General features: G+C 47.2%; 1 protein-coding gene across 1 annotated transcript in view; it reads right to left on the minus strand.

Annotated features, from left to right (window-relative positions):
* Positions 1–1,895: 1,895 nt before the first annotated feature.
* NUP42 (nucleoporin 42) overlaps positions 1,896–27,635 on the minus strand; it is a 528,594-nt gene continuing 502,854 nt past the window's right edge. Inside the window, exons 6-7 of the mRNA XM_069648326.1 lie at positions 26,620–26,704; positions 1,896–2,571 (exon numbers count right to left, since the gene is read on the minus strand). Coding sequence (XP_069504427.1) covers positions 2,030–2,571; positions 26,620–26,704 — 627 coding nt within the window. The 3' untranslated portion in view covers positions 1,896–2,029. The remainder of the gene's footprint in view (positions 2,572–26,619; positions 26,705–27,635) is intronic.

The following is a 27,635-nucleotide window of genomic DNA, read 5'->3' on the forward strand; positions in this document are numbered from 1 at the left end:
AACTGAGACCCAGAAGAAACGTCAGTAAGGCTCTTGTTGAGGTTTGTCCAAACTGTGGTGAGGAAAGGTGGCCAAAACTATAAGATGTGTTATGTACTCTGTCATTTCACTTCCTATGTCAGGGTTACAAGCAGGGCTCTGAAACGATTTTACTCCCTGCTTGGAATCAAATGATTTTTCAGTGAGTGAGAAAGTATTTAGGTTTGCCAATAGGGATATTTCACTCTAATTAAAATATGTTCTTTCCACTTAAAATTCCTCTTGAGATTGGGCAGTAATATTATTTCAGTTGCTACCAACGTCACTGCTCTGAAGAATTATCAGTGGAACTTTGTGGGTAGAAGAAGGAGTTAGACTCCTAAATGTTCATGGGTTCATGTTTTTGTTGGGCACATTTTCCTGTTTTTAGGGACTAAAAATGGATGGTGTATATGCCACTTAGCTGTAAGGCTTGTTTTGATTAAATGTTGTCAAAACTCACAGGATAACGTAATGTGGATAGTAAGCAGAGACACAGCAATTTTGATCATCTTATTCTGTGTTGCAGTTATTCTAATTATCGCCTCACGCAAATTAGGACAGGCATGTTCTCCTTGCCCATGCATTACTTTATTAAAGTGGCACTTGAACTCCTATTGGCGTGTTTCCTGACACATTCCTTTTAGTTGCCATTAATCAATTTTCAAAAATGTTATCCTGTCGTAATTTCTTGACAACCACACCAGTGATAAGCAATATTTGTATGAGTATTTCTTTCCCCAATGACATTGAAGACTTTCTATATGGTCTCTGAGAATAGTCGACAAATGAATAGCAACAAACTTGTTTATCCTGAGCGCACACAGCTTTTTTGTGTATACATGTTTTTTTTCTCTGTGCAGGAGTAGATTTGGTAGGTAGTACTATGGCATATTTTGAAGTCTTGGATGGGTTAATGAGCTCTCCTTATAATCACATATATATCAATATGCTATTTTTAGCCTATATGTTTGAAAAGGAGTTGTAAAATGCTCCTTTTACAGTAATTTGTAAAGAACTACAGAGGTGGGAAGAGGAAATTCCCTTCCAAACTCTTGGGAGATATTAGCTCACTAACTACACATGCTCACAAATTGACTTACCGCGCTATTCAGTTGCGCACATGGAAAACAATGTGTGCACGAAAGCTAACCATTTCCGCACTGAGGGGAACATTGCTAAACGGCACAGGAAGATGAAGAAATTAACGATCCAGTCTTCGTTACCTGTTCATTTTGATCCCAGTTGCGAGCACTCCACTACAAAGACAAAACAATTTCATCACGTTCGGCAGCTTCTGGGGTGCGTCTCATGATCACAGACGCACTGCACCCCATCCACTGCTCAGTTATTTTTGAAATGATCACTCAAATACATGAACCCTTAATACCAATAATTAAATATGCCTTTTTAAAAACAAAATATAAGGCTCCTTTCTGTTCAACCAATTGGTACAAAAGATGCACCAATAGCATTATTTGCCTCGATTAGTGCTCCCACTGCCCCCAGCCCCAGTCGTTGGGGACTATGAAACAATTGATAGTTAATATTGAATGTCAATACAGTGAACACTAAATTAATAAAGCACCAAGAAGAGGGCGGGATTGGGCTTGATGCAATATACAAAGAGCTGGATTTTAAAGGAGTCCAAGAATGGTGCACGATTCTCATTTCAGGGACTTGCTTACCTGTTTCAAGTTGTCTGGACCACATCACAATGAGCCCAAGGTATTCTGACAATGCCATCTTTTATAACCTATGCACAAGCCCAGAAACACCAAGGCAGCCCTTTATTTGCCAGGTGTCAATGTAAAAATGCCTTTTGTAGAATAGACCTGCCAGCTGCATCAGATTTAACATATTTCATTCAAAATTGCTTGTTGAAAAGATAGTAAAAGGTCAATTTATTCCACAATCACAGCTTTTCTTCGCCCATGAAGATGATTTTTGCCTGGGGAAAACAAAATGCAAACTTGGTAACTCAGTCACTAGTCACTCAGTTTAAAACTACTTATAAAATTAACAGTTCTGATGGTGGTGGCCTTATGGGGATCCTTCCGAGGGTAAACCTCTTTGCTTTGAACTGCTTCAGTTCTTCAGTAGTGAGTTCAGTCATAGGGGTGAACAGCAGGCTTCCCAAGCCACTTGTTACTGCTGCTGGTACTTTACTTGCAACACCTATGACAGGGTGCCCTGCAGGGTGGCCCAACAAAGATGAACCTACATTGGAGGCCATTGATCCAAAGGACATGGAGTTAGCTGGTGTGGATTTTACAGTGCCAAAACCAGGTGCAACTATGGGAACCGCAGGAGTCCCAAAGCCTGAAACAGCCGGGGCTCCGAACCCAAAGGGAGTGGACGTTGAAGTTGACGAGCTCCCAAAACCGCCAGAGCTGGGAGCACTAGGTGTAGCAGGGAACACCAGGGGACCCTGAATGGTGGGTGCACTGCCAAATGTTGTGGTGCTCCCACTGCCTGTGCTGGCAAAGCCTGACTGCGGCTTGAAGCTAAAAGCACTGGCACTGGTGCTTGAGACAGCATTCGTGGGAAAACCTACAGGATTGAAAAAGACAAAAAATTAAACGTCAGCAAATCTATAGCAGCCTTACAAGTGATATTTAGCTGGTCTACTAAATGCACTAATCACCACAATGACCCTGCTGCAAAGAAACCAACCAATGAAGCTTACATTTAATGCAACTCATCAAAACAAAGATACACTAATGAAATTGGAAACAGGCGACCAGGGGCCAGATTACAGGAACGTTGCACCTATGCAAGTGCAAAGTTGTACTGTGTTAACACTAGGAGCCTAGAGCAAAAGACATTGGGTCCATATTTGAAAACATTTGCACCGTGATGGTATAAGTACTAGGGCAAAAAACATGCACTTCCAATGCATTTTTGCACCAGGGCAACGTCTGCCCTAGAGCAAATACGGAATGGTATTAGCTCTAGGGCAAACTTTGCCCTTGTGCAAAAATGCATTGGAAGTGTATGTTTTTGCCCTAATGCTAATATGGTCCATCTTTGCCCTTCACTGGTGCAAAATTTCTGTAACCTGGCACCCAAGAAATTCACAACTACAATGGAACAGAAAGTTGGCGAGACAAGAGTCAGAAAATGGTGTTCTGTCAAAGTATGATCCAATTGCTCTTCCATATCGAGTCCAGCTTTCAACCATACAGAGCCTCAGAAATTAGGCACCAGAATCCCTGCATGGGGACAGTCCAGGCATGTGCATTCAGTGCGGTTGCACAGGGCCTCGCTGTCATGAAGGCACCGCAGGTACCAGTGCCTGCCTCGACTATACCAAGTAATATGGTTTTAAAGAGGGGCTGTACTACTTGAATGTAGAGGCTCACTCTTCTTTTTGTCCAGTGAGGCCATGGTGCGACCCCCAACCCTCCTAAAAGCTCTAGATAAAAATACCCCTTCCCAGGTAGAGGGGGGAGAGAGAGAGGGTGCCACAGTCGCTGCAGGCTATATCATTACGGCTCATCAGAAGCCACGGCTCATTTAAGAGACCATTTTTTTGGAAAATACTTTTTTTAATGTTTTCGTGTTAAGAAATGCAAAGGGACATTTTTATTCTAAAAGCACACACAAAGCACCAGTTAGCTGCCTAAATCTATGCCCTCCTCCAGGCCAATAAAAATATATCACACATACAGTTGTAAACAAACGACTATTTTTAGATGTTCACATTGAAGACCCCAAAAAGCGTTGATTTTTTGGTAGAATGTAATCTTTTTAGCACATCATATATGAAGCATGCATTTGTCAAACATTGAAACACAAACAGGTAGCCTTTTCTCAGACATTAATTTCTGTTACAAATCCAAGTCATACATTTTCAAAACTCAGGGCACTTTTTGCTATATTCTGAATTGTATTCTGGTATTTGTAGTTGCTCATTCAGGAAGGGGGGTGCGGCCGGCCCCTTAGTGTGTTTTTGAGACTGGCAAGCTTGCACAAGTGTTTGACTATCGGGCATTCACCTGTTACTAGTGCAGATGGTTACCCACAAGACCATATACAAGTTGTCAAAGCGCAGGTCTTGTATTGGGATTTTGTTTTCCAGTAAATATTTCACTGTAGGTTGTTGGGTTTAAAAGATGGACACCATTTATAATTTGCCGGAGTAGTTATTGGAAAATCTCCCCTCTCAGGTTAACTTTCCAGTGATGATTAATTTGTTTGAAAGGCCAATGCTCTTTTGTCTTGTGGACTTTCTTTTAAGGGGAAAGGTCAATTCAAGTAAATTTGTATATTTCACTTTAGGATATGTTCACGTACACTGTGCGTATTATGTGGGTGCCAGCTTTAGATTTTCGCTATGGAGACAGACGTTCCCACACCGAGTGAAGCAAAGAAGCTGTAACTATCCCCACGCACCACATTTAACAGCACATTTTGCAGCCGGTAGAGGAAAACCGCTATATGATTTACAGGAAGGTAAAAGGTTTAAGTTACTTACCTGTAACTATTGTTCTCTAGCATAGGTCTGGCATGGATTCACATGCTCATGAATATTCTGCGTGGTCAGGTTGGGAATACTCAGTAAAAGAAAAAATAGTTTCACTTTCACTTAAAAACTGTATTCCTCTTCTATAGCAATCACTGTCCTCTTTGTCATGCTGCCCCCATACAATGACAATCCTCTCCCTAAGCACCTCCTCTGGCAGCCATCTTTAGAATTGGTAAGCACGTAAAGTGGCAGTATGATAAAGAAGAGCCACAGAGGGGCTGGAGGAAGGGTTCACATGTGAATTCAAGCCAGACCCATGGTGGAGAACATTAGTTACATGTAACTTAAACCTTTCCTTGAATGGCTGCTATCCTCTTCTCCAAGATTGACGCAAGGCAAGACACCATATTGAGTCTGGCGCCTAGGAACAGTTAAGCAGGACGTTGGATAGTTGATGGAGAATCCCAGATCCGTCGGTAGCCGGACGGTCATCTCTCTGTGCCAGTCGGCCAGCTTCCTCGAGCAGGCGTGAATCAGCCAGTTACGGCCCAGGACATACATTTATGTCCTGGGCCATAACTGTAGCCAGGCATTTCGTTATCACCCTAGGGGCCGACTTCAAGCTGAAAGGTAGAGCCTTGAACTGGTAGTGCTGTCCCTGCACCATAAAACATAGACACTTCCAATGTATCTTGTGAATGGGGATGTGGAAATAGGTTTCCCTCCAGGTCCAACAACGCCAAGAAGTCTCTTTTTTTCGAGTTGGTTGAGCAGGTGTTGCAACATGACCATCCTGAACTTTTGGGACTTTGGTATATGTTGAGATGTCGTAGGTCTAGGATGGGCAACCAGCCCTCTTTCTTCTTTCTGACCAGAAAGGTTCTGGGAATAGACTCGAGCCCCGGAGCCGTCCGGGAACTAGCTCGATCGCCCCTTTTTGGCAGCATGGCCCATACCTCTTCTAGGAGCGGAGGGATGTGCTGCTCTTGCCATGTAACCAGGGGATCCGCGGACACCTGCATTGAAACTCCATGGTGTGTCCTTGGGCAAGAGCATCCAGTACCCGTCTGTTGGTGGTGAACTTTCTCCCCTCGCTGACTAACATCGTCAGCCAGTCTCCCACCAGGGGGCACTTCTAGCGGCCCGACGTTCCGGCCGATTCAGCCTTGCTTTGGTGCCAGTGTCCTGCCTCGCAGGCAATGGCGACAGTCCTCTGCTACCGTAGGCCATAGAACGGCCCCTGCAGACTTCCTGCATTGAGGACCTGGAAGGCTGTGGGTACGACGTGGAGAAACATTTTGAAGACCGGTTTGACTTTTCCCTGGAGGAGCGAAAAGACGAGCAGTGCTGCTGGAGAGTGCCCAGGAAACAGGCCGTCTCCATGTCTGTTTTGATGGCCTGCAGGGACTCGTCAACGACCTTCCCAAACAAATTCTCTCCACCTTCGCTTGGACCACCTGACGGAAATCAGTGGCTTTCATCCAACCTTGGCAATGAAGGAAGACACCGTTCCCCATCTGCCGAAACCCTCTGTTGGTGTGGTCCAATGCCACTGTGACGGTGTGATCCAACATAACTTGCCCTTCCTGGAAGAGCGCGATTGCCTCCATCTTCTTATCTTATCGTCGGGGAGGAACTCCAGAATCGGCCTAGTTGATACCACAGCTCCCTGTCGCACCTGGTCCAGGATCGCCAGTGTGTTGGCCGTCTTAATAGAGGACGCTGCAGTGTAAATCACCTTCTTTTTCCATGGCATCCACCCTTTTCCCCTTGTTGTCCGGAGTGAGCGAAGACGACAAGGATGGGTCGGCCGACTGTTCCCTCGCAGACGCTGACGCCACTGAATCCGGCGATGGTTGCAACCTCATGCACTTGGGTGCAGAGTCCGGCACCCTATACTTCTCCAGCCTATCCTACTTGGCTGGAGTCATGTAAGGGTTCTTCATGAGGGTCAGGCTCTCTTCCTAAACATAGTCCAGGAAGGGCACCACCATGATAGTTTTCATCTTGACCTCGCGCCTCTGATACGAGAAGCCCTCCTTCTTGGTTTCCTCAGGCACCAGATGGAAAAGCAAAAAGGCTCTGGCGATCATGGAGTGGAAAGATCCCACTTCATCCGGTGGGGACACCCTGTGCGGTGCATCCAAATGAATGTGGCGATTCACCATCCATCGCAACGATATCATCATCCATCGTTGTGACCGTATCAGTCTCCGTACCTGTGTCTGGGTCTGCTGGGGAAGACTGAACCCAACGTGGAAGAGGAGGTTGAACCAGGGGCGTCAGATGCCGCTACCTCTTCTTCGCTGGAGGCACCAGGTACCAGAGTCAGAGGCATCCTCATCTAGATCTCTGACACCAAGGTGTGTAAAGTCGACAGAATGTGTCATTTACGTTTCTTACGAGATGATGTCATTCACATTGCGCACATAATTGGCAATCTGATATTTCCTTGATTTTTATGATAGTAAGATTCCTCCTCTATTTCTCTCTCTTGAGCATACTTATATCTCCAGAATAACTATTATACTACACCTTTGGTAATTGCAGGACCTCTTGGTCCACTAATAACACTTCATTCATGTCATCCGCCCAATGACGTTAGATATTCTTTTATGCTTAGAGATAATCTTCTGATCTTCAGACTAGTTGGAGATTTTCTATAATACTTATGGTTTATTAAACTATAATATATACCCGCACATAAAATACGAGATTTCTTTTGTTTACTGACATGACGCCACTCACGTTCACAACGTGATGCGACATATACCATGCAAACGGTACATATATTTCTTTACTTTTTGGAATGGAATATATCTCTCTCCCTTGAGCATACTTATATCTCCGGTATAATTAGTACACATCACTTTGGATAATGGAAGGACATTTCCATCTACTCATAATACGTCATTTTCGTCATCCGCGTAATGACAAATTCTTTTTACGCTAAGAAATAGTACCCTAAAATGTTATACTGATCTTGAGATTAGAAGGCTAGTTTTCATAATACATACTTATACCATATGATAAAACTAATGGTCTACAGAACCACACTCAATACCTGCACATCTAACTCAGAATTTGTTTTGTTTACCAACATGACGTCACTCACGTTCATAATGTGATGACGTCACACATACCACGCATATAAAAGGCCGTTTGGTTTTTTACAAACCACATTGCGGCTTGATTGGAAACATATGCACAACTCTACAGCTCCTGACAGTGAGTATACCCTAGGGATACTTCTGTGTTTTTTTTATTTTTTTACACCTTTTATAACTATCTGTATGTAGGTAACTAACGTTATGTTGGTTTCCTTATCCTTAGGCTGCCTGAGTTTAACCATGGTCATCACTTTGATGACCTTATCCACTCATGCTATCAGGCACTACTCTCTGAAGTTATAGTAAGAAGCAAAACAGCTACACCCTTTTTTTCAAGTAAGCGCTCTTTGGCATCCTTTTCTTCTACAAATACGGACTCGAATTCATGTAGCATCTTCTCAAAAATGTACATCTCTTGTTTTTCTTAGTGATCTACATTGAGATTACAGAGATGATACACCCTTCATGACTTATGGACTATCATTAAGCACAAGGCTAGCCCCATCTGGACAGACAGAATAGTGGACACGGTATAAAATTCTCCTGGCTCTTCCAGTTAGACTTATCCTTTCAAAGTGATGAACTTTAATTGACTAGTATCTGAATAATCTACTAGCAATTTATACAGAAATCATACCCAGAATGACCACATTAGTTCCACATTTAAATGTAAACTAAGAGTGCATTTCATGGGTATTAAATACATCATTGGACAATCCATAGTACATTTGGAATGATCTAAACCACGAGTTTAGTGTATGAATGTTATGGAAAATGTGCTTGAATTCTTTAACTCATTCAGGAAGAATGAATTGGTTTTTGATGTTATAGTGTAAGTGGAATCCCTAGAAATGTAGATGAGCATTGTTTTTTGCACTTTAATATAATCATTTTCCCAAATGGTTAGAATATAATTGTCATATATGTTTAATTCTTTTTGTAATAGATTTGAAGTTTGAACATTTGATCAGGCCCTGAAGAAGAGCATCTATCCCGAAACGTGTTTGGCAAACCTGTATGGAACAATAAATTATTTGTGAAAAAAGGAAAATATGTTTACAAGTCTAACTATTTGTTCAACTACTATGTCATAGAAGCATTGTTATAATTACCCTTCATTTATACATCCTTGAGGTACCCAATATATATATATTTTTTTGAAAATTGTTTGGCTTTTAAGCTATAGATAGTGTGCAGGTGACGGGAGTTCCCTAATAGAGAACTTATTCTGTTTCTAAAGTCGACAGAATGTCCAAGGAAATGTCCTGTGGCTGAGAAGGCAGAACAGGAAAACTAGGCCCTGTGCCATCATCGTCCTCCTCAACGTCCTCGTGGACCATGTGTAAGGACTCCTGATCTTGCCAAAGTCACTGCGGCGGTCCTTGGGGGTAGGTACACTGAGCCATGGGGGCTACCCTCGCAGGATCAGTGCCCTTAGCTGTCGTGGCAGTAGCAGTCGTCGATGGGTACACTCACAAAGTCGCCGACAAGGTCTTACCAAGTGCAGGTTGAACATGCACTGTTTGTTCAGTCTTTCACCTCCGTCCGCAGCTTCTTGGATTTCTCATCATGGATTTCTCTCATGTAGTTTAGCCGAGGTAGAGGACTACCTCTTTGAAGAGGCGATTGATGGTAGGCTGGCAATGGAGGTGGAAGGTGATGCTGATCGCGCCCTATCCACTTTGGGACCCGCTTCTGAGGTGAACCCGGTGGACTCAGACTTGCAGCTCTTGGTCTTGTCTTGGACCCCCACTGTCCTTCGTTGTTTTCTTCGAAAACCTGAGGCAAATCTTGCTCTCTACCTCCTTGTGGTCCGGGTGCAGGCAGTAGAGGCATTGTAGGTGCTTGTCCTCCACAAACACATTCCATAGCCCGCATTTGGTGCAGGAACTGAAGAGAGACCCCTCCCCCCCTCCTCCTCCGTTATGGTTGGAGGGCACGAAGTAGGCCCAAAAGCCTTGTAGAATCTTTGACAATCTTCGCCGTTGAGGGGTGCGTACATTCACCAACAACGGATCCCTGCTGTCAGATGAAGAGCACACACGCTTCTTTGAAACAAAAATAGAACTTTGGCAAAAACACGAAAAAACATACAAATGGCTTGGAGAGCAAACTCGAGGACTCCCAACACTGAAGCGAGCAGTAAAAATTTGAAGATGGCTGCCAGAGGAGGGGCCTAGGGAAGAGGACTGTCATTGGATGGGGGCCGTATGACAGTGATCGGTTTAGAGGAGAAATACAGTTTCCAAGTGAGAGTGATTTAAAGGAGCCAGGCACTCAATCCAGGAATAGTTCTTTGTTTTTGGTCGCCCCATGCAAATACTTTGCTGAATCTCCACAGTGGCAAAATTACACTTCTGCCCCCGTTGTTCAAGGAGAACAGGAGCAACTGCACCCTTTGCCCCATGTACTCCGCCCCTATGCGTATATTGAGTCCCAAGCTTTTTCTTAGGACTTGAGGCCCTGTTTATTTTGTTATCATTTGAAGACATGTGAAATTGCTTACTCTCACTGCCTCAAGACCTCCCAGATAAATAAGCTCTATCACACTATATGGCCATCCTGCAATATACACAACCTGCCCAGTCTGCACCAGGCCCAATCCCTGCCTTGACATGACAACCTTGAAACCTGTTTGGAGTTTATTTCTTTTGACAGTCAAAATAATTCTTTTCGGGAGGCGCTGTTCAGCGGTGAGCGGAGGAGGACGTGAGCCTCTGTAGCTCCGGATGTGGCTGCCGACATCCTGATTTATAAATCATGTTCCCTGGTGACGTCTAATTGACAACTGCTGGTAGCGCAAGTATTCTGCTGCATTCTGTAAGGTTATGGACTGAAAACAGAGCCGGGAAACCCTGCTAGCCAAGACTACCGGCTGGCAACGGCGTTGCAAGCCAGGCGCCATTTTGGTAGAGAAGCTGGGTGACCAACTTTGTCGTGGTGAAAAGGGAGCAGAACCCCCTGCGAAGAGGCCCATCAGAGGGAGGCAGAAAGGAGTGTGATCAGCAGTGGCAGCGGTGGAAAGCTGCACCCCGCTGGGGGACCACACCGAGTGAGACCCGACCCCCAGAGAAGCAGAAGGACAGTGTTGCCAAGGCACGGTAGGGGGTGCTGCAGGCCTTCAAGACAGCAAGAGGATTCCAAGCGGCAGAGTTCGGAAGTGGTAGTGGGCGAAAAACGCACCTCGGCCCGCTTCAGAGCTCCTGTGTAGTGCAGCATTACAGAAGGTTGTCGAACGAAAGCCGGGCCCGGTGTAGTGAGCCCTGGAAGGCGGGCACACAGCGTCAGCTGTGGATATCTAGGCCTAGGAGACAGATGTAAGGTGAGCAGGATCCGGCAGGAGGAGGTGGGTGCCTCTCCCCTGGGAGTGCTGAATCAGCGGGCAACCAGCCCACCTTTAGGACAGAGAACTCTGCCACTATAAACTGCCCCAGCAGCAGCGGTGAAACGCATGCAGCCTGCGAAAGTGAACCGGAGTGGCTGGGGCACCGCAGTCTAAAAAAAAAGCAGCACACAGAAGCCCGGGTACAAGGAAGGGGGGCTGGAGCCATTGCGCAGCGGATGTCGGGCTGCATTACAGATAGACACCAGGCTATTGTCTAACAGCAGAGGCCACTGGTGCAGAGCAACATTAATGGGGGATCCTAGCCCTGAGCACCGAACATCTTAAGAGGCGGCACACGCTACAGGCCGGAAGAGACTGGTCTTGAGGCACTCCGGGGCAGCAGGATCACACTCTGGCAGAACAGGCTGGGGAAACGAGTGGGTCAGCAGCCCAGAGAAACAGACCCACAGGACGTCTACACACTGAGGCAGGGGACAGGCCAGAAGCTGCAGGCAACCACTAGCATGGACAAGACTGGCAGAGAAGGGAGAAGGGCAAGGAAAACAGAAGGAGGGTGTTCCCTGGCAGTATGGGGTACACTCATTTAGTATCTGGACAACGATGGCAGACTGGTCCGATTTAAAATAATGCAGGCTATCTAGGCATAAGTGAACAATAACCGGGGGCGAAGGCTCTCCTGGGATCGGAACAGAAAGAGTAGTGGTGGAGAGGGGCAGGCGATGGTGGCAGAGGGAGCATCCTAGGACCAACAGGTGGTGTGCAGTGGGCACTGTGTGCCGGGAGTGCTTGGCAGGCACCGAAGGCGAAGAGGTGGTCAGCTCTCCGGGCATGCCACACAAAGTTATGGACAAGGATAAATCCAGGAAGGGTGGGCTCCAGAACAAAATTAGCCAATAACAGTGTGCTGCCCCACCCCCCTACTCCCTCCCACTGCTGCAATCCACACCCCAGTAGAGGGAAGCGTGGCATGAGATACCCAGAAACCCTCAGATCTTCCTAAAGGACATTACCCGAGCCATAGGGGAGTCTAGAACCTTTGTGGAGGAAAGAACTGACAGACTTGCGTCGGAATTATCTTTTTTTGTGACCACATTTGCGGAGGCTTGCCATGAGGAGGGGAGAGGAAGAGCAGCGCATCTCTGACTCGGAGCACGCCCTTAGACGCCTGGAGGGACAGATGGCCGCCTGTCTATCAGAAACTCACCCACCTGGAGCAGAGGGCGGAAGACAGTCGGGTAAGATCGAGACGCAATAAACAAAGGATTCTTGGAAAATCACCTGGGGCGGACATTCCACTAGTACTAACCCCGTGGACTGTGGCGTCCCACAGGGAGCCAGTTTCTCCCCTCTCCTCTTTAATCTATATATTCGTTGTCTCTGCGCCCTCCTTTCACAGTTGGGGATCTATTTCACCAACTTCGCAGATGACACACAACTGATTATAGAACTCTGTGGAGACCACACCACAGATAACAGACTATCAGCCATCTATAACACCATAGAGAGCTGGATGAAGGCTCACTGGATGTGCCTAAATGGTTCGAAAACTGAACTCAGGGCTTTTGTGGATCCAAATGTCATATCTAATCTGGGCCTAGCCTATTCCACTTTCAACATTAAAGACTCCAATATTATAGTCACGAATAAAGTTAAAACACTTGGCATATACCTGCAATCCTCATTAGGAGCAGAAGCACAGGCTTCATACCTCAAAAGAAATTGCCAGTACTACCAGAGACTACTACGCCGCATCAGGCCATACCTCAACTCTAAAAATAGCGCCACCATCGCTAGAGCCACCATCCTGTCCCGTTTGGATTATGGGAATGCATTGATGCTTGGTTCAAGTAATATCTGCATTAAACAATGCCAGATAATTAAAAATAATGCTGTTAGATCCATCACCGGGAAAACCAAGCCGGAAAAACATCACTCAAGACCGAACAGGCCTCCGTTGGCTCGCCATAGAGGAGCACATTAAATTCAAGTCCCTGACGCTGGTTCACCGCTGTTTGTACGGTACGGCTCCATCATACCTTAAAAAGGAATTCCATTGGTACGAACCTAGCCGCCGTCTAATATCAGCCAAAAAAGGGCTACTCAAAGCTAGCCTTATCAGAGTCAAAGCTACTGGACTTGGGAGGGCTTTTCCCACGAAAGCTATTGCCCTCTGGAACGAACTTCCGGACAATCTTAGATTGGAAAATAGTTACTCCTCGTTTAGAAAGCAGCTGAAAACTTTACTTTTTCGGTAAGTTGTCATATATTCAGCTTCGGACTCCCTGAGTCCTTCTCTTTTCCATGTAGTCCTGTGTCCTCTTCTTCTCGTGTTCTTGTTGCGCCCTGATGCTTGCGAGCTTTGGCGCATTATAAATATATAAATAAAAAAAAATAAAATAAATAAGGAAGAGGGTCCCAGTATAGAGACGTTTTGGGAGAAATGGCTGGCAGACTTGTATGCTCAAAAGGAATCATCAAAGTTCTTCTCTATTCAGCAGGCGCACAGGATCCCAATGGGTCACCAGGTCCTGGATGAACCCTGGCGCATTAGTATCGCAAGGCTCCTAAACTATAGGCACCGGGACACCCTGTTGCAGATGGCGAGGGCCACCGCTCCGATAACTTATAACGCACACAGAATCGGCCTCTTACCAGACTACACCAAGGAAGTTCAGAAGGCTCGCCAATCCTTCGATTTGGTCAAGAGAAAGCTGGCGTCTCTGGGGGTAAGTATGCGCTCTTCTTCCCGGCACAGTTGAAAGTGTATCACGAGGGGGCAGCCCACCTGTACAACAACACTGCGGAAGCTTGGAACTGAATGGATCCGTCGGCCCCCGGATTCAGACCACCAAAGTGAAGGTACATAGCAGAAGAGTCAGCGGGAGATCTCCACTTAGGTTTGAATCACGGCACATGAAGCAACCTGATGAAGCAGCCGATGTGACATACTCAGGGGGTGCTGGCTGTACCAAAGGCTGGGACGATCCTGGCTCAATGCAGTGGTTATTAAAACTGAGTTGCAGTCCAGTGGTGGCGGCACGCAGAGGGTGAGGGAGGCTTGCAAATGATTGCCTGGCAGCGCACCCCACCCATGGTTGGTAGTATTCTCTTGTTCGTTTGATGTGGGATTAGGGCGACAGGTGCTTCCTGTTGGGGGATGTGTGGAGGGAGGAGAGTACGGGGTGGGGTTATTTGTTTGTTTCTGTGGTTAAGTTCGGGTGTGTATGTCTTGCTTGATGGATTTCCACTTGGATACGGGGAGATATGGGGGGGCGGCATGGGGGGCCTGGGAAAGGAAGGGCAAGCTGGTAGAGCCCAAGTCCTGATATGGTCTCTCTGGGATGATGGCTCATGATGCAAAGTCTCGTTGATGACTTGGAATGTGAATGGGTTATGCTCTAGTGTAAATCGCAGACTAGTGCTACAATGTCTAAATAGGTATTCCCCCGACATGGCATTTCTCACTGAAATGCACCTAGCGGGAACTGATTGTAAATTATTTCTTAGAACTACCTACAGAGTGGAATTTCATGCGGGTTTCTTCAGAAGCTTCCGGCAGAGACACATACTCCTGTATCAAAGGATCCCATTCCAGTTTACGGAGGTGAAACCGGATACCAGAGGGCGCTTTGTCCTGGTCAAAAGGGAACTATGGGGAGCTAACTGGGGCATGGTGGCAGTGTATGCACCCCCCCTCCCTGCTTGCCCCCTGACATTCTCCTACCTCTAGGCACTAACCCTGCCAGGCCACACTGACGTATGGGTGTTGGGGGGGGGGTGACTTTAGTAAGGTGATGGACCGGGGTCTAGATAGAACACATGTTGGCACCAGGAAACCCAAGATAACCACTAAACTATGCTCTTTCACTAATGCCCTGGGTTGGGTGGATGCATGGAGGGGGCTGCACGCAGAGGAAAAGGGGCACTCATTTTTCTCAGGGTTCCATGCCTTCCATTTCAAGGATCGACAATCTCTTTGTCCCGTCTAATATAGCCCACAGGCTACTAACTGCAAAATTCCCAGCCAGAGGGATATCGGACCATTCCCCATTAATCACTGAGCTCAAAAGCGGGCCCACCAAGCCCACTGCACTACAGCACTTGAACACTTATTACCTGGAGACAATGAGGTTGTGGAAGACCTGTCCATCAAAATAGTGGAATATTTCAATATGAATAAGGAGACTGTTGACAACCCAGTTATTTTATGGGAAGGCTACAAAGCAGTGCTCCACAGGGAGGCGATCTCATTAGTAGCAGCTAAGTGCAAAAAGCCTACACAGGCCGTTGAGGCGGAGAAGGCCGAGTGGCGGGCAGAGGAAGAGTTCCATGCCTCTGGGATGCCAGCGACGAGGACGGCCTGGATTACAGGTGCTGGAGACATTGTGCAATGTGGCCTTGAATAATGCCAGAGCAACTCATTGGGATAGGCTGAGTCAGATACATGAAACAGGAGACACAGCGGGTAAAATGCTAGCATGGCTGGAGGGAGTGGACAAGGGGAACAGGTATTTCGGGTCATACAGGATGCCCAAGGGAGGTCACTGACTGAGGACGAAGACATTGCGGGTGCGTTTGCCCCTTTTTATTAGACATTGTATAGTCCCTTTCCTGGAGGGCCTGTGGCGGGGGGGGGACGGGCTTGATTTAGTGTCTCTCCCATTACTCACCACGCAGCAGGCCTCAGGCATGGATGTGGATATCTCTGAGGAGCAGATTTCTGCAGCACTTGCACAGCTGCAGATGGGTAAAACTACGGGACCCAACGGCTTCCCAGTGGAAGAGGGTGGTGGAGCGAGTGATTTAACTACTGCACTGCCTCTTAATTCAATGTAGGCAGGACGGGTGTCTCCCACCTGATCTCAGCAAGGCCAGCATAGTGGTTCTCCCAAAACCTGGAAAGCCTCCCGAGCAATGCGCCTCTTACAAGCCGATAAAGCTGATCAATGGAGAGGCCAAGATCCTCGCCCGGGTTCTGGCCAATCGCTTACAGGGGGATTTTGTCCCTAATCCACCTGGACCAATGCTGGTTCATGCCCTCTAGATCCACACGGATGAACCTACGGAGGGTACAATTCACCATAAACCAGGCTGCTGAGATACCGGATTCACTGGCTCTCCTCGCAGTAGATTTTGAAAAGGCATTTGACTCTGAGTTGGGATGCACTCTGGGCTATCATGGGCCGCATGGGGTTCCGGGAGAACTTCTTGTCCTTGGCCCGCCTGCTTTAGGCCTCTCATGAAGCGTTGATTAGAGTGAATGGCATTTTCTCTCTGACTTTTTCCTTCGGGCAAGGCACTAGGCAGGGATGCCCCCTGCTCTTGTTCATGCTGGCCACATAGCTAGTTGCGATACAACTCAGAGCAAGCCAGGAGTGCTTAGGATTCAAATGGCATGGGGGTGGCAAGATGTATCAGGGTCTCACTATGCCGAATATCTACTGGTTTCTATGAGTAACCCAGCGGTTTCGTGCTCGCCCATGACCGGATACTTACGGACTACCAAGGTGTTAGTAGACTTAAAATAAATTGGCAAAAATCAGTCCTTCTGTTGCAGGGGGGGGGGGGGTGAGGAGGCGATTCAGCGGGACTGTCCGTAGGCGATTGCGGTCTCAGGCTTCAAATAGCTGGGTATTCAACTGAGCCCAAGCCCATCAGATTTCTCCTGGCTTAATCGCTCCCCCGTTGTGGACAGGTTTGCACTAGACATAACGCACTGGCAATCCCTCCAACTGACCCTACTGGGCCAATCGGCTCTTTTAAAATGTTGAGGCTACCCAAGTTGCTTTATTTTCTACAGAACACCTCACTCCCAATTCCCAGGCAGGTTTTCAGATATCGAGGGATCCCTACGTGGGTTACTGTGGGGAGGGATGCAACCACGGGTGGCCCTTAAAACACGGAAAAGGTTGGTATGGGAGGGGGGGAAATAGGCCTACCCAATCCCCAATGTTACTACTGGGCTCCTAACTAGGAGTAGTAAACAACTGGTTACGCAGGGACCTGACACTCCCTTGCATTGGGATTGAGAAGGGGTTGCATGAAGGGGTGCCCCCCAGACGGGTACTATATACAGGGTTGTGGGAAGAAGGGGTTGGCCCTTCCGGAGATGGTGCAACCCATGTGAGATCAGATATGGTCGGATGTGCATCAGGATATTGGAGGGGGGGAGGGGCAGGCCCACCCTGGACCAGCCCATCTGGTGTAATACACGCCTGCCTTAACTGCTTTAAATGGGGCAATTTGGGATTTGCGAAGGAAAGGGGATATTCGCCCTAGCAGACTTGATACAAGAGGGCCAACTCTGCTTGTTCGAGATGTTACAGGAAAACTATGTTCTACCGGGCAGGGAACAGTTTAGATACATGCAATTGGCATACGCCACGAGTGCTCAGTTTCACTCTCTGGAAGAAATCCCGAAGTGCTCACCACTGGAGGCTAACCTACTCCATGCGGTCATCTCTTCCCAAGTGACCTCCACACTATATCAAGTGATAACTGCCTTTGGCACCAAGGAATTGACCCGCCTGAAGGTTAGGTGGGAGCCGGATGTGGAGCAGTTGGAGCCAGAAGAATGGGTGGAGGCTCTCGTGTTTCCAAGGAAAGTGGGGATTGCGGCCAGACTTCGGCTGATACAATTTAAGATTCTCCACATGGTGTATTATTCTCAAATGGCACTGGCCCTGTGGGGCACTGCAAGGGATGATGTATGAGATGTGGAAGAGACGGGGTCACCTTTTATAACATATTGTGCGATTGCACACAAATCCAAATCTTCTGGGGGAGATGTAGCCGCAAACTCTCAAATGTAATGGGTGGTGAAGCGTCTCTTGATCTGAAATTAGCTCTGCTGGGGATATGGAGAGAGGTCGGGTTCATGAATTATGAGAAACCATTTTTGGTGGTAACAATGGCGCTTGCTAAGTGGGTCATTGCAGCACTGTGGAGCTCTGCGGAGCTCAAAGACTGAGCCACTGGGATAGCGGAGGTGGACCGATATCTATCCATTGAGAGGTGAACGTACAAGGCGAGGGGGTGGCCCCCAAAAAATCCTTGGGGCAGATGGTTGGGGCAGGGTGGAGAGAAAATTGTGGTGTGCTTTTGTTTATATTCCAAACCTTTATGATGCTGCTATATCACCCGCTGAGATCCTCTTTTATTTATCACGTTATTTGCAATTATGTTACCCTGTGGAGGCTGTTCAATCAAGCACAGACATATGTATGTTTGTTTTATATGTTGCCAAACTAATAAAAAGTTATGATAAAAAACAATCTTTATCTGTAGCTTATGAGGTAAAAGCATATTGTTAGTTTTGCTAATATATACACATTAAAGGAATGGTTCGCACATAACATTTTATTGCAAAAAAAGATGGGCAATTAAAAAAAAAAAAAAAAAAAATCGATTGCTAGTCCCTATGTAAAATTGAGAAAATGAAGCTCAACATTTTCAAAAGGAAGCACATGGGGGCATCCATTTTGTGAAATGGATGCCCGCCTGTGCTTGCTTTTGCGGCACTAATGAAGGAAAAGCCAGCCAGCTGTAGTAAACAAAAGCTACCACTGGGGGGCTTTTCTTTCATTGGTGCCGGGACTCGGAGGACGCAGACCCGAGACTACAGGCAGAAAAGCTGCAGCTGCATCTCGGTAAGTGCTATTTATTTTTTAAAAAATAAGCACTAGCTGCGTTTTTTTTTCTAAGTTTTCCGGGCTGGAGGAGCCCGGAAAACTTAGAAATAAAACTGCAGCTTTAAAAAAGTATTTATGTTTGCGGTAGCTTTTGAAGCTACCGCACACATAAATACAAAGTTATTGTGTTTGAAAACGCTGCGGTTTTTCTTTCCAAGTTTCTCAGGCTCCTCCGGCTCGGAGGAGCCTGAGAAACTTGGAAAGAAAAACCGCAGCATTTTCAAACACAACCGCGTTGCGTTTCGGCCTAAAGCTGCTTTCCCATTTGGGGCTGGGAAAGCAGCTTTAGGCAGAAACACAATGCGGTTGTTTTCTGAAATGCTAAACGCTGCGTGGGGAGCCCGAGAGCCCCAAATGGGAAAACAGCTTTAGGCAGAAACACTGCGGCATGGAAACATAACCGCGTTGTGTTTCTGCTGCCTTGGCTTTCACTATGGGTCTCCGGTGCTCCCCTGGGGGAGCACCGGAGACCCAAAGTGATAGCCACGGCAGCAGAAACACAACACGGTTGTGTTTAAAAAATGCTGCGGTTTTTCTTTCCAAGTTTCTCAGGCTCCTCCGAGCCGGAGGAGCCTGAGAAACTTGGAAAGAAAAACCGCAGCGTTTTCAAACACAATAACGTATTTATGAGTGCGGTAGCTTCAAAAGCTACTGCAAACATAAATACAACGTTTTTAAAGCTGCCTCCAGCCCGGAAAACTTACAAAAAAAAAACGCAGCTAGTGTTTATTTTTATTTAAAAAATAGCACTTACGAGGGGGCGCTGCTGCGGAACAAGATGGCCGCCTGAGTGAGGAGCTCCTCTCCGGCATGAATCCTGATTGACTTGGCCCCTGTTTCCGGATCGCATCGACCCTCGTAAGCTACCCGCGCTGTTCCCGGAGAACATCCTGACCTTGTAGGCGCATCCCGACTGAAATTGGACTTTCCTAGCCTGGGAACCCTGGTGGCCCTTGAGGACACAGGCCCGTGCCGCTTCGCAGCTCCACGAGAATCTACGAGGGCGCCGCAGCTCCCTCTTACGCTGGGCCTCGCAGTGGGCTGAGCGGGACCGGCGGACTGCGGCCACGACACTTCGCGCCACACGTTCTCTGGGCATATTGTGCCCTGCCCGGCATAGGGCGCCCTGCACCGTCCCTCCCTCGGTGGAAGGTGCTCACGCCAGAGCCTCCCGGACCATTGTTGCTGCGCCCCGTGCCGGCCCCTGGCCCTTCGGCGGATCTTCACGGCGACCACGGTGCCTGGATTGGATGTTCCCGACCCCGTTCCTTGTTCCTGAGGTGAGGGCTACGTGGGACTGGGCTGGCACGGTGGCTGGTCGCGGGGCACGTGTGGGGCTCTCTGACCCGAATCAAACATATCCGGTGCCCCCCCTACATCTGGCTCGGTGCTTCTACCATCAAATTACACCGTGAAAATTCACGCCTGTCAGCGCTTGCCGTCATTGCCACCCCCTTACGCCACGGAACACTCCATCTTGGAACAATCGCCGTTTTGGCCATACCGGGATCCCTGTGGGCATAGCGCCCTCCTGAGCCCTCGTCTACCACACTTTAACACACGGCCCTCTCATCCAACCAGCCCCAGGCCGTTTCTCCACCTCCACAATGCCTGGAAAAAACGCGGGAAAGTCCAGGAAGACGGGACCGATGGACTCCTTTACTAGCTCACAATCATCTACTGAACGCCCGGACCCTCAATCTCCGGCCTCACCCCTAAATGCAGAAGATACGAAATTTGATCACCTTCTAACAACAGTTCAAAATGGATTCCTGGCCATTAACGTCAAACTTGACGACATTATTTCCATGATAGGCTCCCTAAAAACTTGCCTAGACAAGGAAAGTGCCAGAATCACAGAGGCTGAAAACAGAATCGGCACGAATGAGGACTCTACTCAGCAAAACACCCAGGACATCGCACTCCTTAGAGGGGAAATGAATAAACTCTGCGATAAATGCGACGATTCAGACGGAACAACATCCGCATAGTCGACCTCGCAGAGACCTTCTGCAAAGGCCCAATGGAGTCCCGAATCAAAGACCTTCTGAAATCTCTCCTCGGGGAGGAGGCACTCTCACCCCAGTTTCTCGTCGAGCGGGCACATCGTACCTTCGCTCCACCACCCAGACCAGGGGCTCCTCCCCGCACAGTGATTGCCAAACTGTTGAACTACAGGGACAGGGACGCCATCCTCAGACTGGCAAAAGAGAAAGGACCCCTTAGGACTGGTAACAACAACATCCATGTATATCCGGACTTCTCCGCAGGAGTCCAGACTCAAAGACGATCCTACGAAACTGTCAAGCGCCAGCTACGTTTGAGACGGGTCCCCTACGCCCTTCTCTTTCTAGCGAAACTTTGTATACAACATGCTGGAAGAGCACACTTTTTCGAATCTCCTGCCTCAGCTTTGGCCTACATGGAAGCCTCAATACCCCTCCCGCCCGGGAGACAGGAACTTGACCAGAACGACTTGCAACAACCTGTATAACCTGTTTTCCTACTCATTGATCCCAGCCGCAGTCAGGACTGGTCTATGCTGGCCACTGTGAATGCTGGAAACAGGATGCAGCAGGGAGAACTCCCCTGCCCTCCATCCTTTAGCAATGCCGGATGAGATGCGCTCGACCTCGAAGCGGAGTTGCTGCACTCGTCCCCTTCTTTGGGAACATCCACAAGTTAGTTAAAAGGGTTCATCATCAAGTTGGGCACGATGGTGTGGGAGGGGGGGTGGTTACGGGCAACAGGGGACTGTTTCACTGTTCGAACGCTACGTTAATGCTGCAGGCAGCTCCTGTTGGGCACAAGGCACAAAGTTCGGTTGGCTTAACCATTGGTAAAATTGCACTCACGGTTTCACTTGCTGTCCTCCTCTACGAGAAAATCCACTTACTTCCCATGCTCTTATACGACACACGGAAATGGCGCAGAAAACTCATGCACTCGGGGGGGCTTAAACTAAAACTGCTCACCTGGAATATCCGGCGGTTAAACAGTGCGAAAGCCAGCAAAGTAGGCGCCTACATTAACAGACACCACCCACATATCGCTATGCTCCAAGAGACTCATGCATTAAAATCCACCAACAAAAGTATCCTGCGACAGTGGGGAAACAAGAGGTATTACACGGAATACTCCTCCCAAAACAGAGGCGTCATCACGCTAATACACCCCTGACTAGGGTTCTCCACCAAGAAAAGTATAATTGATCCACAGGGCAGATATGTTGTGGTCTGGGGCACCGTGGCTGGCAGAAAATGTATATTGGTCAATACATATGGACCAAACCTGGATGAGCCAGAATTCTACACACACCTCCTTGCAAAGATTGGCCCTACAACAGAAGCCTGGGTATTGTGGGGAGGAGATCTTAACACTATGCTTGACACTACGTTAGATAGGTCCTCAAATAAGCCTAGAGCTCTTACTAAAACAGCCAACATTTTACACCAAGCCCAGGAGGAACTAGCTTTGTCCGATGCGTGGAGAGGGACCCACCCCACATATAGAAAATACACCTTCTATTCCTCGCCCATGATTCTGAATCCAGAATAGATTACTGGCTCATCTCCTCCCCCCTCATCAACTCCATCGAATGCTGCGATATTCTTCCACGCACACTCTCGGACCATTCCCCCGTCATTCTAAATATACTGCTCCCCGGCATCCGTCGCCCTGCACATTGATGGAGGATGCCCCCCAATATACTGAAGGACCCCGAATGTGGTGGAGGCTATATACACAGACGGAGGAGTTCTTCGAACTGAATAAGGGCTCTGTGGGCAGCTGGGCTTCCATCTGGGAAACATTTAAGGTGTGGGTACGAGGCAACATTATGTCCAAGACGTCTGGTCTCCTCAGAACCGTAAGAACCAACTTGGGCAACCCAGAATCAATCCTGCAATCGCTCGAATCGGCCTACAGTAGGACCCATGACAAACGTATTTTGGTGGACATTAGTCTAAACCTCCAAGCCTTTAATGAACTGACTACCAAAGAACAACAATACATTGCCATCCCGTCCAGGGCACGCAAATACGGGGAGAGCAACAGGGCGGGCCACCATCTGGCCCGTATACTTCGCAATGACCACACCCACACCCCTATTGCAAGTATTCTAACAGATGGGGGGACGGCTGTGCATGGGGAGGATGAAATAAACGGAGTTCACGGACTATTACATTAATCTTTACGCCAACCACGATAGATCCACACGGGACGACGTGAAGTCGTACTTTAGTAAGATTTCCCTCCGTAGCTTAACTTTAGAGGATAACTGGTCCCTTGAACAACCCATGACAGCCGAGGAAATGGTGGAAGCGATCAAGGCACTAGCAGCGGGTAAAACTCCAGGGCCGGACGGCCTAAACGCTGACCTGTATAAGGAATGCTCTTGGATACTCGCCCCAATATGGTCCTTTGTTTGGGAAGACGCAATGAACGCTGGTTCACTCCCTGAGTCCATGTCAGACACAGTCATTACGGTGGTCTTGAAACCTAGACGCATACGAACGCTCCTCCTACCGTCCCTTGTCCCTGATTAACACGGACGCCAAGATTTACGCAAAGGTGCTGGCCAGTAGGCTGCTCCCCAAAATGACCATCCTAATCCACCCCGACCAATGCGGATTTATCCCTACGAGATCCACGGCCCTGAACCTGCGCAGACTGTTCAGTGTTCTAGCACAGATCAAACCAGAGGCACAAGCAGCAGCCATTTCACTTGACGCCGAAAAAGCGTTCGATTCGGTATCGTGGCTTTACATGTTTGAGGTTCTTTATAAATTCGGATTCGGCCCTTACCTGATAGGTTGTGTCAAACATCTCTACTCCTCTCCCAAGGCCAGAGTTCTAACCAACCGTACCCTATCCAATCAATTTACTCTATGCAGGGGAACGAGGCAGGGATGCCCCTTCTCACCCATCCTTTTTGCCCTCACCATTGAACCAGTGGGGGCTGCAGTCAGAGCTGAACAAGACCTTAGGGGTATAAAAATTGCCGGGGTATACCAAGCAATCTCATTGTATGCAGATGATGCACTACTATATGTTCGGGAACCAGAAAAGAAACATTTTAGCGGTAATTACCGAATTCACTACACACTTAGGCTACAAGATCAATACATCCAAATCCGAGATCTTTCTGTTGACACGTGCCACTACTTGCCCCGCAAACACTCATGGCCTGTCGTGGGCTCCCGATCACATTCGATACCTGGGGATCCTGGTTTCCCACAACAAGAACTCTCTTTATATAGATAACTATGAATCCACGATACAAACCATACACTCCAAGCTTCAAATTTGGTCCAGACTCCCCACATCTCTTGCTGGCCGGATAGCGGTCCTCAAGATGACGGTACTCCCTAAGCTCCTATACATCTTCTGTAATGTACCTATATGGCCCCTGATTTCGAATTGTACTATGTGGCACAGGCACACTATGCAAAGTTCTGGCAGGACCCCTCGGATAACACACCACATATACCCATCGAGCTTCATTCGGTCCGCCCAACCGATTTGAGATCCATCATATTTACAAAGTCACATAAAGACGATTGCAAGTTTGACCCCGCCTCTTGCCCAGTTACGGCACGGGCTGCAATAAGCAAGCGTCCGCACATAGACTGCCCTTATGATTCCCAAGCCCCGCTCTGGAACTTCCCGGGCATTAAGCCGACGTATGACATTTCCATCCAGAAAACCTGGCTACCCGAATATGAATTCACAATCAAAACCATGTTCCCCAATGGTACATTTGTAACTTCTGAAGACTTCGCAAACTCTGTGGGGACCAGTCAACTAGCCACCCTACAGTTCCACCGTATGAAAGCCGCGTTCAAAGAAAGGTGGCCATCATTCCCAGACGAACCCCCCCGAGCATGTATGCTACCAGTCATTGTATTCTCAGGCAGGCACTGGGGTCTCCAAATTATACAATATTGTGCAGGCGCACACGAAATCATCGAACACCATCAAAGCATCGTGGGAAAAAGACATGGATATTATAATCGAGGAGGGGAAGTGGGCCAGATATTGCCTCCTATCTAAGAAAATCTCACTCAATGCAGGCCTGAGATTGATACAATTCAAGGTTCTGAACAAACTACATTACACACCAGCCAAAATTGCAAAGTTCTACAAGACCACTCCCAACAATTGCCCGAAACGCCACGCCCCTGGTGCGGATTTGTTTCATATGTACTGGGCCTACCCCCAGATAGCAGGTTTCTGGGTTTCTGGCTCGCAGTGGCCAACATCCTTGAAGAAATAACACAAATCCCTGCACACCTCAATCCACCTAAATACCTCTTTGGAGACATTGGCAAGGCCCCGGAAAAAACGAGGACACTATTCAACGTCGCCTGCGCAGTAGCGAAGAAATGCATCCTCCAGAAATGGAAGAGCGGCCAGGCTCCAACAACAGAACAGTTCCTTGCAACCCTCACTTACGTGAATGAATGTGAGGAAAACTATGTTAATTTGCTATCTGCTCCATGTAAACCAAAAGACACTTGGGCCCCGTTCAGGGCATACTTAGATGAAACCTCCACAGGCACTGAAAACTCGGACAACGATAGCGTGGATGATGGGCCATGCCACACAGCTAGCTATATGTAACCTCTTTCTATGGGTATATACGTGGACATGCACCTGATGTAAAAATTTACAAGGGGAGTTGGGTTGTCAATTTTGTAATGCGAATCTGTATTATGTAGATGTGAGATAAGCACAGTGTACTGTGACATGCAAACCAAAAACAAAGTGCTTAAAAAAAAAATAGCACTTACCGAGATGCAGCTGCAGCTTTTCTGCCTGTAGTCTCCGGACTCCTTCCTCCAAGTCCCGGCACCAATGAAGGAAAAGCCACCCAGTGGTAGCTTTTGTTTACTACAGCTGGCTGGCTTTTCCTTCATTAGTGCCGCAAAAGCCAAAGCAAGCACAGCGGCGGGCAACCATTTCACAAAATGGATGCCCCCATGTGCTTCCCTTTGAGCTTCATTTTCTCAAAATTTTACATAGGCACTTAAAAAAAAGAAAAGTGCCAATCGATTTTTTTTATTATTGCCCATCTTTTTTTGCAATAAACATTTTTGGGCGAACCATTCCTTTAACAGCTTCAGTTAGAAAAACACAATCACCAAATGTGTGCAATGCCTTCCACAGTCAGATGGTGTTTTCAAACCAAAGTTTCAAAAGTATCTTTTGAAAACAATAGTTCTACTAATTACATTTGTTAAGAGATGTGTTCAAATTCCTGAATTTGAGACTGCTCTCAAATCCCGGCTTCACCGCTTAACAAAAGTGTGTGCTCCCTGGCAAATTCTTTTACCTCGCTATGCCTTATCTGCCAAAATTAGAAGTGTCTACAGGGTATTCAGCGCACACGCTGTCTTTTACTTCGAAAAGGCATCACTCGCGATATTGCCACATAGGTAAACAATAATAGTGACAATTCACCACAGTGTATTTGTCTCCTACCTTATCATGGCAACGTGCTTTTAATTTAACTTCCCAAGATACCGTTTCATATTAAAGACTCAGTCTGTGATATCATTTTCTGCAGTATCACTATGTATACAAATAAGGGGGGCTCCAAATAGTTTGCCTCCCCGGCTCCCACAAATCATAGGGATGGCAGTGATGATGTTTGCATAAAATCAAACGGAAAATGTAATCAGTGTGGAACCTGAAAAAAGGGCAGGGTTAGCTTAGCATGATGGGAGGCCGAGATGAGGGAAAGGATCCAACGCAGGATGCAGCGAAACAGCAAAATCACACAACAATAATTCAATGTGGGGGAGCCTCACACTGAAGGAGGAGAAATTGACGAGCAGGCCAGGTTCTATAGATCCTTTGAGTTGGAGCTAAAGAAGGAACAGAGAACTGGCGTTCATCGGTCACACTGCATGTGGCTTTGCTAAGGTGTGGGCACAAATGGTCCTGGAACGATGCTCAATCTTAATTATTTCAACTCACTTGCTGTTCCAAAGGTTGATGTCTGTTGCACTTCAATCCCAAACGCAGGCTTTGATTCACCAATTGGCTTCTTTAATTCGGAGATCTAAAATAAACCGTTTTACAGAAATTATTTTTATACAGTACAACTAATTAAATCCAATGATTTGTTAATGTAGACTTTTTTGCATTAAGTGATTAATTTGCAGAATTCTAAGTGAGACAACGTTATGCCCATCAAATGCTAGCATGAACATCTTATCCAAACACTTCCCAAGGGGACAGTACATTTAGCTATACAATCGGGTCGTCCTTTTCTGTACTTTTTAACTAGCCCCATGCACAGATAATGACCTACAAGTACAAGCTGTAGCGACTGATGCACTCCTTGTAGTGGAATATATGTTTTCATTGTGCATACTCACCTCATCATCATTTTGACCCTCCATTATAAACGCAATTTTAAAGAACATTCATTACCATCTGTAGAGTTTGCACGTGTCCCATTGGCCATGCGTGAGAAGGTCATCCAGTCCTTTTCCCTTTGGATTCTGGGAATTATTCTCCTATATTTCAAATGGGAAAGAAAAAACTACAAGACGCAGAATTTCAAGCAAAAACCGAACTGGGTGGCATTTTCACACATGGCCATGGGAGATTCGACAGCTCCGTCTCCAAAACCGTACAACAGTCGGCACACGTAACCGCAGGTTGCTTGCATGTGGCGTTATATATAGACTCAATTAGCAGAGAAAAATACCGAAATTCAAATGCTCATTTGCAGCTATGGCTCCAGCCCAAAGATGAAAAAAAAAGTTATCTTGATGGTAATAATCTACAGGCGTTGCTTCATTAGGCCGAGGAGCGGTTGATCTGCCACATTAGGTTACAAGCAATCTACTGGAGTGGGTGGAGGGAATATCAATAAGGAACATGTGAGAGAAATTCTGTATTCACCAGAAAGAACATTACTAAAGGCAAGTAATTTGTATTTTCAATGGATACTTTTCTCCATCATATTTCTCAATTTCATAGCA

This window comes from Ambystoma mexicanum, chromosome 2q (genome assembly GCF_040938575.1).
Source record: "Ambystoma mexicanum isolate Mex_15411 chromosome 2q, UKY_AmexF1_1, whole genome shotgun sequence".
Taxonomy (NCBI): domain Eukaryota; kingdom Metazoa; phylum Chordata; class Amphibia; order Caudata; family Ambystomatidae; genus Ambystoma; species Ambystoma mexicanum.